Source organism: Trachemys scripta, chromosome 3 (genome assembly GCF_013100865.1).
Source record: "Trachemys scripta elegans isolate TJP31775 chromosome 3, CAS_Tse_1.0, whole genome shotgun sequence".
In the NCBI taxonomy this organism is placed as follows: Eukaryota; Metazoa; Chordata; order Testudines; family Emydidae; genus Trachemys; species Trachemys scripta.
The window spans coordinates 97,975,400-97,990,561 of NC_048300.1; the positions used below are offsets into that span (position 1 = coordinate 97,975,400).

General features: G+C 40.6%; 1 protein-coding gene across 1 annotated transcript in view; it reads right to left on the reverse strand.

Moving 5' to 3' along the window:
* The window catches only part of UTRN (utrophin), a 501,770-nt gene that overhangs the window by 176,970 nt on the left and 309,638 nt on the right, over positions 1-15,162 (reverse strand). Inside the window, exon 53 of the mRNA XM_034766878.1 lies at positions 11,542-11,698. Coding sequence (XP_034622769.1) covers positions 11,542-11,698 — 157 coding nt within the window. The remainder of the gene's footprint in view (positions 1-11,541; positions 11,699-15,162) is intronic.

Below are 15,162 nucleotides of genomic sequence, written 5' to 3' on the forward strand. Positions count from 1 at the left end.
ACACTCTCCTCCTCATACTCTATGGGACCTTTCCCTCTCGTGAGCAGATAGAGCATTAACTTGCATGGATGCAATTGGGGAAGAGAAACTCCAGACAGATTGTAGACACGGTGATCAATGATCTTAGAGATGAAAGAGAGAAAGGCTGGTATTTGGAAAGGCAAAGGTCAGTTTTTTTAAAAAATGGGAGAGAACAAAGTATGTTTGCATTGTTGAGGAAATATACTTAGGAGAGTGAGATGTTAAGGAGAAGAGTAAAGAAGGGAATGAGAATGGACACAAGGGAGATCAAGGGATGGGATGGGGTCACTGGAACAAGTGCAGGGGGTTTTAAGACAAGAGCAGATGAGAAACTTCTGCATCTATGATAGGGCAGAAAAAGGAGAGGGGAGGGAAAGGCAAGCTGAGGGAAGAGGTCATGATATTTTATCAGTTTTTTGGGAAGATATCTACAGAGTGGGATGTGGAAGCAGGAGGAAGAGAGGTTTTGAGCGGGAGTAAAAGATAGCAAAAAGGAAGCTGAAATTGCAGGAACGGGATTCAATTAAGTTGGAAGCAGAATCTAGGGAGATGGCAGAATTGAAGAAAGAGAACAAATTTGCAGTGGAGGAAAGTCAGACTGGTCATGGGATTTCCGTTAGAGACACTCCGCAGTTAGAATGTAGGAGTGCATGAAGCAGATATTTGGAGTGAGCAAAGGCAAGGGTTTGGCATAACCTCATTTTCTAGAGAAGACAAGGTGTGTGCGTTGTGGTGTTCGGCATAGGAGATAAGGAGCTGAGAGGGAGGTAATGCTCATACTGTGTTCACAGGGTTCTGGGACAGATGTGACATTTTTTAATATGCTATTTCTGCACTGTAAACTGGTCTTCAGTCACATATATTTTCCTCCAGGATAATAATGGCCTAAAACAGCAAAAAGGGCATTCTGACAATGAAGACTCTCCAAAACAGGCTTTATTCACTGGGTTCAAATAGACCAGCTTAATAATGGAGCCCTGGATACAAATAAAATGGATACTGGACCCTGAGAAAAGAAATTTTAGACTAATGTCTGGGGCAACAGGTAAATATTTAAACAACAATTTTCCTGAAGTCTTTCTTTTTATTGTATTGAAAGGATTTTTCTGCTCAGATGCCTATGAATAAGGGATGATTATAGCTATTGCTCTCAGCATTGCAAAACAAGCTATTGTACTTGGCACTGTTAACAGCATGCTTGTTTCTGTCCCAGTGGTGTATTATTTTAAGTACTAAACCCGAGCAATTTTCCACACTTATAAGAAACTGCATTTTTGGGAACAGTCAAAGGCAAATTTTTCTTTTAAAGTTAAAAATACACTTCACTGAAATCCTAAATTTAAAATTTTATTCTTTGTGACACTTATTTTTACACCATCCTTTTGGAGAAATTGTTAATGAAAGAGGAAAATAATGAACATTAAGAGGAAAAATATAAACTTAAATCATTACAAGTAACACACAAATCAATTCAAGTAGTTCCCAATGAACAGTGGTTCTAAGCTTTTTATATCAGACGGGTCCACTCCACTCTCACAATAGTAGAGTAGAATAGGGGTTACCAGACACTCCCTTCCCTTCTCCCTGACCAAAATATCCGCACAAAGCCCCTTCCTCCCCTTTCTAACCGCAGCACACAAAGTTTAGGCTTCACCTCAGTTAAAACTAAAAAAAATTGCACTTTCTTCTGAATTTGTTGTTACTTTCTCACCAGCCAACACTCAGAGACACTTTAATGCTGTAAGAGTCTCTTAAGTAGCTCTCAGAATGCTTGGGAATGCTGAATGAAGAGGCCATTTTTCCTCCTGATTGAATGTACACTTTTTTTTTTTTTTAAGGCGCAACCTTGCTTTTAAAAGCTACTTAGCATGTGCTGTAGTGAGGAACAGGACTTTACTCTATAGCGACCACAGGCTAAGGGATCAGATTGTAGTTCTTTCTCCAAATCAAAGCTGCTGTTGCCCTTCTCCATCAGTCTGCTGACCTTCCTGATTTTCTGTTCCCACACACTTAGCCCAAAAGCCTCACTCGTGGCCATCATTTCAGCATCCTCATTATATGAAGGAACTGACAGGGAATGTTCTCTATGAGCAGCTTCTACAGCATTGTCTTTTTTGAATTGCAGCACCCTTTAGCCTGCGCAAGCCTGGCTCTGACACTTCCTGGGAAATAGCTCCCCACAGTACAACTGCCTGACTGAAGAACTGCCAGTGCTGTGCTTCCCCTTAGCCCCTGTGTTTTGCTATGGCTCCCCCTTACCTTGATAAGGCTGCATCTTGGGTCTCTTTGTGAATAAAGACACTGAAACAGATTCTGAGTCTAACCCTCTTAATACTATAGGGCACATTTGGTGACATTTGACACAGAGCAAACACAAAGTAATAAAGCATTTGTAGAGAATAATTGAAGGCATTCAGGAAGGTAGCAATTCATGCCTAGGAGAACACTCAATCTCTGTCCGATGGTTCAAGAACTCCAATGCCACTGAATTCTATAAATTTCCCTTTGTAAAAACGGAGATAAAATACTGCAAAATAAGACAGCTCCAAAAGAAATTACATAAACTGCTAAACACAGAAGCCCATTGGCTGTCAGTCAGAAGGACACAGGAGCTAGGATTAGAAGAACTTTTTCTCCAAATTTTTTCCTGCTGGTTAAGAAAGCTCAAAATGGAACTGCAGCCTCCCTGTGAGAAATTAGCTGCAAAGTTTTTGGTGGGCTGAGCTATCATTCTTAATCATCTGGGAATGGCTCAACCAACCAATCAGGAACTCAGGAAAAAAATTGCATACAACTTTCACCATATGACCCACTTCTAAAAACCAATTTGGACAAGAAATATGCTGAAAGCAGTCTGAAAAAAAGTTTGGTGTATCCAAAAGAAGAAGAAAAAATTGCAGAAAATCTTAGTGTGTGTGGTTTTAATGAAACATTTACTGGTTTTTCCCCCATCCAATTTGAACTTGAAGGAGGCAAGATTTTATCATTTCTGTGAATCAAGATATTTTGTTCAGCACTAGCTAGACCTTTGTTCAGCCACATATATAGGCAGGGCCGGCTCCAGGGTTTGGACGCCCCAAGCAGCCCAAAAAAAAAAAAAAAGCCACGATCGCGATCTGCGGCGGCAATTCGGCGGGAGGTCCTTTGCTCTCCGGAGCAGCCGCCCCAAGCACCTGCTTGCCAGGCTGGTGCCTGGAGCAGGCCCTGTATATAGGTGTAATCAAAAATTTATAATTTATAAATTTATAAAGTACTCCATCTTCAAAGCTCTTTGCACAAATTAAGTAGCTGTTCTGCAAGACAGCCTTATGAGACTGATAAGTATTAACCTCCTTTTATAGATTGGGAAACTGATGCAGAAAAGTACAGTGATTTGTCCCAGGCCATAGATGGAGCCTACAACAGGAAGTAGGAGCATCTTCTGATGTGATCATTGTAATTTATCAGAATTTTTATACAAAAGTGCTATCATCATATAACTCTTTGAAAACCTAAAATCAGCTGTTACAAGGAAGCCTGGGAAAGAGCGAAGAGAGAGAAAGAGAAATCAGCCTTGAAACAGATTGGCATTAATGAGAAATATGGAGTAGTAAAATAGGGATTAAAAAGGGAGTTGCCTTCATTCCGACACTTCTTTCTGGCACAGCAAATAACCCCCTAAGAGAAGAGTTAAGTTACATCTGAGTTTTCAATAGTATGTGAGGCTGAATGTAATCTTTGTCCTAGGAATATTTTATACTGCTCATTTGTTTTACTTTGAATTCCTCTCAGATTACTAATACATTTTTCTTTATTAAAGTATTTTTGGGAATATTCACCTGGGGCTATTCTGAAAGAAGCAAAATGAACTTCTGGACACTGGGGCAACACATTACTACACTTGTAAAAGGTTACTGTTCATTCAAGTCATTTGGTCTTGATTTTGCAACCCTTACTCCTGGGAGTGATACCAGTATGTATTCTCTTTGAATGTAAACCTTCTTCAGAAAAATTAACACGATCACTATTATCAAAATAAAAAGCCAAATTTATAATTAATTTGCAATCAGTTTCTTTCCTCCCACCCTAACACCTCTCAGTAGCACACAAATAAATCAAGCAAACAAACATTTAAAATTACATTATATAGTACGTATATATAGTGCCCTTGAACCTGAGCACTGGGGAATGCTAACAGAAGGAGAGCGCAATAAAGCAAATTGCATTAAACAGGAACAAACAAATCAACAACACGCATTTTGGAATGAGAACAAAATATTAGGTTTACAAGGAGGAAGAGGGGTATCAAATCATTAGAAGTAGCAACACTAAAATGAGGAAAAGATTCAGGACTTATTAAAATGAAGTGAGAGAAGATGATCTTTACAAAGAGCTAAATGTGGATAAAATCTGGGATGAAATCCTGTCCCCATTAAATTAATTGGCAAAACTCCCTGCTATTTTTAAATGGCAGGGTCAGAATGAGTTGTGGTAAACTGGCTGAGTGAATATGAATGAAAGCAGCAAACAGGAAGGCAGGGAGAAGTGGGAATAAAAAACGGGAGGAAATACTGACCAGTTTGGACGATGGCATTAATGCTAGAATGACAAGTTCAAATCAACAACCTCAACAGAAGAAGCTAATGAAGTGAAAAGAGAGGTAGCACATGAAAATAAGGCAAAGCAAAAACTAGACTGCTGCATGATATTGGTCTGATCGGCAGTTGCTGAAGAGAGACTTTTGGAAGACCAGCAAGGAGAGCATTACAAATAGCAGGGCATGGAACAACCACCATGAGGTTACAGAGGGTCCTGTGGCACCTTTAAGACTAACAGAAGTATTGGAGCATAAGCTTTCATGGGTGAATGCCCACTTCATCAGACGCAAGTCTGGGTAAGGTGTGGATGACTACTAAAATCCTCAACCATGAGGTTGAGGATTTTAGTAGTACTAAAAGTAAATGTAGTAGTATTAAAAGTAAATCTTGCAGATATGTGAAATGTTTAGAAGATTTAACAATCTGAGAGGTAGGGGGTCAAAAATAATGTGAGGGTTCCCAGTGCTTACAAGTGGCATGAAGGGAGTATCTTTGAAAAATAAATTCTCTCTTGGTCAGATTTAGCGAAATTTGATTGGCTTGTTTCACCAAAGAGAAAAGAAAATCAAAATAGGAGCTGAAGGAAATCAATTGTTCTGTAGCATGCATGCACACACATCAATAAATATGGGGAAATCTAGTTGAATGGTTTCATTTAAAGATTTCTAATAAAAAAATATTTACTCTAATTGTACGTTTACAATATTTATGGTGACAACTAAAGCATCATTCTAAACTAAATGCCCATGACCCTCACTATATCACAATAAGCAGAACCAATCACTGAACATATGTCAGAGAATATAAATATCAAATACCTGGCACCTGGAAGAACAAGGTTCAAATCCTGGGTGTTTTGCTCTGTAAGTCGGGAGAGGGCTGAAAGTGGTACTGTGGAAAGATACTTAGCCCCAGAGAAAGGGGAAAGCATGCCACACACCTCTGCACTGAGAACCCTCTAGCCAATTAAGGATTGGTACTGATGGAATCTAAAAGGAGACCCATCATGTCATCCTTAAGTGGAAGGCAAGTGATCCCAACATTAGGGCTTGAGGATTAGTGATAAAATGGAATCCCTTGGTGTTCATTTACAAAGGCAGACATTTGGTGTAAGAGGTGGGAACATCAGTTACTGCACAGGGGAAGTAAGTTTTTCTTCTTCATTCAGTAGTATCCCTATGGGTGCTCCGCTTCAAGTGACTGTAGGACAAAACCCTGAGTTGATAGGCTGGGGCTTCAGAGTTGGATTTGTTAAAGAGCATAGGATGGTTCCTCCTAGTATAGTATCCAACGCCGAGTTCTGGGTGATTGTGTAATGTTGTACGAACATGTCCATTGACGCCCAGTTGTTGTACTGGTGTCAATGTTGATTTTAATGTGTTTATTTCAAGGCCTAGTCTTGTGAAAAGATCCATTGTTCTTCATATGTCTTCAAACGCGTTGGCTCGAGAGGGAGTTTTGATTAGACAATTGTCTAGGTATGGGAATATTATAATTCCCTGTTCAAAGAGGTGTGCTGCTGCCACTATTAAAAGCTTAGAGAACACTTGGGTGCTATGGAAAGGCTAAAGAGTAGCACTTTGTACTGATAATGTTCCGAACCCAGGACAAATCTTAGTAATCTCCTATGAGGAGGGTGTATGGTGATGGGGAAATATGCGCCTTGGAGGTTGAGGGCCGAGAACCAGTCCCCCTGTTCCACTGCTGGGATTATTGTTGATAACATGACCATCCTGAACCATGGTTGTTTCACAAACTTGTTGAGGTTTCTCAAATCTAGGATCAATCTCCACCTGCCATTTTTCTTTTGCATTATGAAGCGTTTGGAATAAAATCCTTTCCCTCTGTGTCAAAATGGGACTGGTTCTACGGCACCCAACCATAGGTGGCGATTTATTTAGTCTCACAGATGGTGCTCATGGGAAGATGAAGCAGGAGTGGAGGTGGGTAGGCAGGAGGGAGAGGAACAGAATCGAGTACCCATTGCTGATGATCTCCAACACCCACTTGTCAGAGATGATCTTCTGCCACATTGGGTAGAAGAGGGTCATATGGTTATCAAACTAATGGAGTATTTTCAATGGTTGCAGCACATGGTCCGGGGGAGGCATCTCGGGGCCTCAACCAAATTTTCAAAACTGATTTGAGGTAGATGGGTAAGGTGTTGAGGTCTGTCTATGCTGGGGACATAGTACTTCTTGTCCACTTGCTTACACAAAGGAGGTATCAATGCTGGGGTCTGCCAGATCACCTTGGCTGAGTCCAATAAGGCCTCATTGACTGGGAGTGCGATTTTAGTCGACGTGGAAGTCTAATATATCCAGCAGCTTGTGCTGTAATTCTTGAACTTCCTCCAGGGGGATTTGGAAAGAGTCTGCTATTCTACTAAATAGAATACTATTCTTGAAAGAGTTTAAAACCACCACCAGATGTTGGAGTTGGTGGCATAATTGCCCCTTCTGGCGAGGATGAAGAGATGTTGGATGGTGGTGTAACTTCTTCATGCAGTTTTTCCTCATGCTCTTCTAAAGGTTCTACCTCAGGTTTGGGAGGCCTGGATAAAGATGAATATGGAGAGTGCCGGTGTCGATCCCTCTGATTAATGGGTGGTTTGTGAAAGTGTTGCCTGTACATAGCACAAGTGTCCCAGTAGGGCCAGTGTGAAGGGATAGGCATGTAGGGTTGCCTATACCAAGATCCTGAGTTGGTTCTGGTTCCTGATACTGAGGGCACGTATAAGGTTCGTGTTGTGCAGTCCCCTGGGGAGGTGGGGGGAGTGCATGGTGTAAGCCTCTTCACCCTCCTCACTGGAGAAGGGGGAGGAGTGCCTAGACGGTGAAGGAGATCAGTGCGATACCAGTTGCCTCTCTGGGGGGAGAGATGTGTACCGCTGGCAGCTCGGTAAGGAGGAGTGGCAACTCTGGGGTTCCAGAGACAATCGGGTCTCTCAGGAACGGAATTCTTGTGGTATCGACAGCAGCAGCATTGGTACCATGGATTGTTCTTGCATTGGTGCTGTGGACAGTCTAGTCCAGGGATGGCCAAACTGTGGCTCTTTTACAGTTAAAGTGCAGCTCGTGCAGCCCCCCTCTCCCCCCATTTTCCATCTACCAGACTGGGGCAGGAGGAGTTCTGGGCTTTTGCCCTACAGCAGGGCGGTGGGGGGCTAGGTCTTCTGCCTGTGGGAAGGGGCGGTCTCAGGGCTTCAGCCCCATGGGAGGTGCTCACTGAGGCTCAGGGCCCCAGCAGACGCATCTTGCGGGGCTGAAGCCCTGAGCCCCAGCAGGCACACAAGGCTCTCGAACTTCTGAAGACTGTTGTATGTGGCTTGGAGACTCAGTAAGTTTGGCCACCCCTGATCTAGGCATTGGAGGACAATGCAGACGGTGCCAAACTTAGTCTGCACTCTCCCAATTCACCAGTAGGTGGCACCAATGGCTTCATCGTGCCAAAGCACTTGGTGCCACATGTTTAGTTGGAGCAGCTAGTGCCAACTATGCAGCTTTGGGCCTGTCTTTGCTAGTACTGTCTTTCGGGGTCCTGCACTTTATGGTTCTTGGACTTATCAGTAGTGACTGTACCGGAAGTCCCCAGGTGGTCACTAGAGCTGAGTCACACTATGGAAGATGTTGATGCTACCGACCTTCTGGGGGGGACCTTATTTCCTGGGATGGCTCCTTGATAGGAGAGCTCAAGGTCCAATTCCTGCCGTCTTTATGAGAGTCTGTGGCTTTTCTTTTTACAGTGCACGTCGAGTGTGGAGCAGCAGATGACAGTGCCGGCAGTGACCCCTGTGAAGGAGAGATATTGGGGCCACAATCTGAGTCTGACCGCAGTGCACTTGCCAGCATTAAAATTTTTAATTTCAGCTCCTGGTTCTTTGGGTCCAAGTCTTTAAGTTGAGGCAGTCGGTGCACTTCTGTGGTATATGTCCCTCTCCCAAGCAACGAATGCACCGTGAATGCCTGTTGCTTACAGGGATGGCCTCAGGGAAGAATTAGCATCTCTTAAACCCGGGGGATCCAGGCATAACCCCATGTGATGAAGGAAAAAAAAATATTATCCTAGCCTAAGGAGTAACAGAGAGGGGAAAAAAAATTAAAAGGCGGGGCAGGAAAAATGTAAGAAATGGAAACAACTATCAACTATAAACCTTTAACAGAAACACTAACATTGCTAAAGGAAGTAAAGACTCTCCCATCAAGGGCTCTGCTAGAGATTCCATCCCACATCAAGGGCAATTGAGAAGGAGCTGAGGGCAGTTTGACTGCCCAGCGCTATGCAGTCGCTTCTTGCATGTGCAGCCCATGAGGGCACTGCTACCAAAGATGTTGCATCCCTGTGTGTAGTACTGAAGTGCACCTGAAATGGACCCATAGGGACACTACTTGAGGAAGAAAGGAGAAATACCACCTGCATAAGCCTTTTAGAGTTGATCAAAAGGGATTCTCTTCATTCCACATCCTAAGTAGGGACAATTCAAATATATTGGAGGAAGAGAATCAGCAAAAAGATCTTTTTCAATTTTCATAGAAAAGACAGCAATTGCTCTGTTTGACGTAATACTGATAAACTACATATCAAGTGAAGTAAGATACAGTGCCTATTAAATATAGGAACGTAAGTGTCGCCATAAAGGATCAAATCACTTGGTGCGTCTCGTCTAGGTTTCTCCCTCTGGCAGTAATCAATCGACAATGCTACAGAGGAAGATGAAACATCATATCCAAATAGTTCACACTTGGGTAGGTGCAATGACATGCATGTGGGACGAGAAGAGAGGATGGTAAGTAAAGGGTCTCTTCATTCCAGCTAAGATAAATGTTAGAAAATTGTGGTTCAACCTACAACTCAAAATTATTTATTTATACATATACACATCATACATACACACACAAGAAATCTGTTCATCTCATTTTGTTGGGTGGTGTGATAAAATGTTCAGAATCAAATCTAAAACCAGACATTGTTCTTGTACATTAGATTTCAGCTGACAGGGTCAAATTCTACATGTATATCTGGGATTCCTATTTAACACAGTATACTAGGGAACTTTTACTGCACAGCAGCTGTATCCACCCAGACAGTGCATGGCAACAGGGTACACATGGACAGTTAGTGCAGGCTTGCTGGAGCACTGCAGGTTTACACCGAATCTTGCCATATACTAACTGTTCATCTAGACATGCCCTCAGAAGCTGCACATCCGCATTTAAAAATGGTATTTGGACCACAGTGGGGGTTTGTTGTTATTTTAAATGATAATTTAGATTCTGGAAAATGAACAATCATGTAATAATCTGTAAGGAAGCTCCAAAACCCCATCTCTATACAGATGTACTTGGTTTGCCCCATAGTCTAAACCTAGCTTCACCCTCTCCCATAATGTGAAAGAGTTACTCCTTAAGCAGAGGACAGGGAATATGGAGTCGATGTTTTCTCCTTCATGTTGCTACTATCTCACTAGTACCTGGATGAATCACTTAACTACTTTGTTCCTCAGTTTTCCTATCTTTGGGTATAACACCTATTTTTGTAAAGCACTTAAGATCTTTAAATGTCATATTAAAGGTTTGCTTTCTATGTAGCACTAGCATACAGTATGTGCTGAAGTTCATTTGAAGACCAATTAACACCTGTTTGACAGAGACTTAAAATACAGACGCTCCCCAGGTTATACAAACCCAATTTACGGAAATCCGGACTTATGGAAAAAGTTCCCTACATTACGTAAGCTTTTTTTTTTTTTTTTGGGGGGGGGGGGGGGCCGCAATTGTTGGAGACGTGTTCCCGACTTATTTATCTGCTCCAGTCTTTTATTGCGTATCTGATCTTAAAAACAGGGATTTGGAGCAATCACATTTTTGAATTGCTCTGCTCCAGCTCCTGGCAAAAACCTACTGGTCCATGCTCCAGCTCCGCTCCAAAACCCTGCTTAAAAAACCCTCGGTTTGATCACTAGAAAGTATTCAGAGAAGTTATGTCTGCAACAGAGTATGATTATTTTATTTCTATTTCTTTTTTTGGCCAGGTGGTGGGGGGAGAGAAGATGAATGGTTATGAAACAAAGATCCTGTATTTATGGAAATATCCTTTAAAAATGAATGAATGAAGAGAAATATATGGTACCAAAGCAGATTTTTTTTTAAGTTTTCCTATTAGGACTTAGCAACTCAAAGCCCCCGAAAAAAAACTAAGGCAGAGCATCTTTCTATTGATCAAAAAATTGAATGTGAAAAATATTAACGTCCCCACTAAACAGTCATAGAAAAGAAATCAGTGTGTTATTGTGCAGAACTACTCAAGTTATATACATTATGATTAAAGTTATAATGCTCACTATCAGAATACATTTGGTTTAATAAGTATATTTACCTTACTTGGGGGCTCTGTTTGTCTATATTTTAATGTACACCAAGATATTTTAGGATTCACTAAACAACACAGTTAGAAGAGCTAGACGACAAAATGTGAGGCCTAACTAGTTTTGTTTCTGTGCTTGTAAGCAATTCTGAGTCTTTGTAAACAAAACTATCTACTAAACAGAAAAAAACAATAATGGCTATTTAACAGTATGTGGAGAACCCTTAAGATAATTCTACTAAATTTAGAATCAACATTGTTTTATAGTTCTTGCTTAGCTCTTATTTTTATAGGGTCTTGATCAGTTCCACTCACAGAATGATAGACTTACCTGTTAGAAAGTGAACACCACCAGGAAATGGATCAAATTTTTCTCCAGTAAAAATATATAAATCAGAAACCATTCTGGTGTAATTTTAAATAGAGTTTCTAAATTACTCTGATCTGGTACACTTGTGGCCATGATTAAAAAAGGTTCACTTCTCAAGATTTATCATTAGGGAAAATTCAAATCTATTTCTGCTTATTTATTATTCTCCTTTATTTTAATATACTTATTTGCTAAATGCAGCCAACTCACTTTACAGTGGTCATACTGTTGCTGTAAAGTTGGAACATCCCCTCCAATGGGCATCCGCTTTTTCAGCTCTTCATCTTTCACATTCAGCCATTTGATTAGCTCCTCCAGTGATGTCAGCAGTCTGTTCCATTTTTCTGCACTTGCCTCCAAGTGAGCCCTGCAAAAAGATAAAACAGTGTCCTACTCAGAGGCTTGCCCTACATTCAAAATCTACTATATTTTATTTGAAGAAACTTGTCCCTGTTAGAACAGGAACACTTCCCTAACACCTAAATGCAAAATAACTGCTCAAATGTGCATTAAAAGTCACCACTTCAAATAATTTTGCACTGCAAAAGCAAATTAGTCTGAGACAACAGAATGTGGATGAATGTCTGTCTGATGTGTGAACCTGTCTCAAACAATGCAGAGTGCATATTTGAGAGGAATGAAAGAAAATCCCCACTCTCTGTTATGAATCTGAACTTGTAGTGTACATATTACATACATCTAATCTTTGCACTGAAATACACTATTTCTGGACTTTTGAGGCAAATTTAAAGCTTTGATGCCAGGAGCACGAATCTCCAAGGCTGAAAGAAATGATGCACACCAGCAATCATCAGAACTAAGGGATTAATTCTGAATGGCTGAAAACTAGGGCTGTCAAGCGATTTAAAAAAAATTAATCATGATTAATCATGCTGTTAAACAATAATAGAATACCATTTATTTAAATATTTTTGGATGTTTTCTACATTTTCAAATATACTGATTTCAATTACAACACAGAATACAAAGTGTACAGTGCTCACTTTATATTTATTTTTAATTATAAATACTTGCACTGTAAAAATAAAAATAGTATTTTTCAAGTCACTTAATACAAGTACTGTAGTGCAATCTCTTTATAATGAAAGTTAAACTTACAAATATAGAATTATGTACAAAAAATAACTGCATTCAAAAATAAAACAGTGTAAAACTTGAGAGCCTACAAGTCCATCAGACTTGCTTCTTGTTCAGCCAATTACTCACACAAACAAGTTTGTTTACATTTGCACGAGATAATTCTGCCCGCTTCTTGTTTACAATGTCACCTGAAAGTGAGAACAGGCGTTCACATAGCACTGTTGTAGCCGGTGTTGCAAGATATTTACATGCCAGATGCACTAAAGATTCGTACGTCCCTTCATGCTTCAACCTTCATTCCAGAGGACATGCGTCCATGCTGATGATGGGTTCTGCTTGATAATGATCCAAAGCAGCACAGACCGATGCATGTTCACTTTCATCACCTGAGTTAGATGCCACCAGCAGAAGGTTGATTTTCTTTTTTGGTGGTTCAGGTTCTGTAGTTTCTGCATTAGAGTGTTGCTCTTTTAAGACTTCTGAAAGCATGCTCCACACCCCGTCTCCCTCAGATTTTGGAAGGCATTTCAGATGCTTAAACCTTGGGTCAAGTGCTGTAGCTATTTTTAGAAATCTCACATTGGTACCTTCAAATCTGCAGTGAAAAGGTTCTTAAAATGAACACACTGAGTCATCATCTGAGACTGCTATAATATGAAATATATGGCAGAAAGTGGGTAAAAAGCTCCCCCAAGGAGTTCAGTCATAAGTTTAATTAACACATTTTTTTAATGAGCGTCATCAGCATGAAAGCATGTCCTCTTCACGCAGCGCACAGTCAACTTGTGGAACTCCTTACCTGAGGAGGTTGTGAAGGCTAGGACTATAACAGAGTTTAAAAGAGAACTGGATAAATTCATGGTGGTGAAGTCCATTAATGGCTATTAGCCAGGATGGGTAAGGAATGGTGTCCCTAGCCTCTGTCTGTCAGAGGGTGGAGATGGATGGCAGGAGAGAGATCACTTGATCATTGCCTGTTAGGTTCACTCCCTCTGGGGCACCTGGCCACTGTCAGACAGGATACTGGGCTAGATGGACCTTTGGTCTGACCCAGTACGGCCTTTCTTACGTTCTTACGTTCTCTAGAATGGTGGCTAAAGCATGAAGCAGCATACGAATGCTTAGCATATCTGGCACGTAAATACCTTGTGATGCCGGCTACAAAAGTACCATGAGTACCGTTTCCTAGATCGAACTAAGTTTACTTACTGCGGGTCCACGCGGCGCAGGCAAGCTCCCCCGTCGACAGCGCTTCCTTCTCTCGGCGAGCAGGAGTTCCGTAGTCGACGGGGGAGCGCTTCTGGGATTGATTTATCGCGTCCAGATGAGACGCGATAAATCAATCCCAGAAGATCGATCTCTACCCGCCGAATCGGTCGGGTAGTGTAGACAGACTTACCATTAGCGATTGACTGAACAAGAAGTAGGACTGAGTGGACATGTAGGCTCTAAAGTTTTACATTGTTTTCTTTTTAAGTGCAATTAGATACCCAAAAAAAGTTACATTTGTAAGTTGCGGTTTCATGATAAAGAAATTGCACTACGGTACTTGTATGAGGTGAATTGAAAAATACTATTTCTTTTATAATTTTTACAGTGCAAATATTTGTAATAAAAATAATATGAAGTGGGAACTGAACACTTTGTATTCTGTGCCGTAACCTAAATCAATATATTTGAAAATGTAGAAAAACATCCAAAATATTTAATAAATATCAATTGGTATTCTATTGTTTAACAGTGCGATTAAAACCGCATTTTATCACGATTAATTTTTTTTTTAGTTAATCGCGTGAGTTAATTGCAATTAATCTACAGCCCTACTGAAAACATAGTGGTAGCACAGGTTATTTACTACATTAAGCCTGTCAGTGATTAGTTACTGCTATATTGTGCAGTAATGCAATTAAAGCATACCCTCACTAACAGGCAGTTGTGCAATCTCATACCACTGACTTTCTACTGTATCACAAATATACCTAGTATTTTCTATTCTCTAGCTGGCTTCCCTACATTGTCTAGACAATTGTAGTGACATCCCGCTGCTCCACTTTAATTCCGGTCATTCTGTGCTTTTGTCAATTAATTTTGAATCCAACATATAAATTACTTACACTTGTAAACAATAATTTCACTTGCCACATGTCAGCCAGGTTACAGAGCAGAACTAAATCCTTTTCAATTTAACTTGCTGTTAGCTCCATGGTCTTTGCTTTTCTGTTATCAACAAGCAGTATTATATATATTTGGTTTCTGCCTCTTTTTTTTTTTTTTAAATACCTGCTATTTTAATTTTTTAAATCCATGTTAGCTGTTACTCAAACCTTAACTCTTTCAAAGCTACACTATTTCACCTGCCTTCTTCTGTTCTGTCACCTTAAGTAACAGTTCCAATGAATGCCCAATACTAACAGTTACTAATCTGGCAGTACTTGGAGGTGCATATGAAATATGCTGGAAGGTCTACTTCAAGAGGATCATTTTGGTGGGGTTCTGAAGCGAGGGATACGAGGTGGATGAATTGGGAAGTACTTGTCATTGGTATTAGATAGAAGCAAGATTAATTTGTAGAGGGAAGGTGTCTCCATGAAGGTTGAGCTAGGAGGATTTAGGGAGAGGAATCTGTTCTCCCTTCACCCTGATCCATGAAAACACTTAAGCACCTACTTTGTTTTTAGGAAGTACTTAAATGTTTTCCTAGCAGAGATGCACTTAAGCAGGTGATTTCCT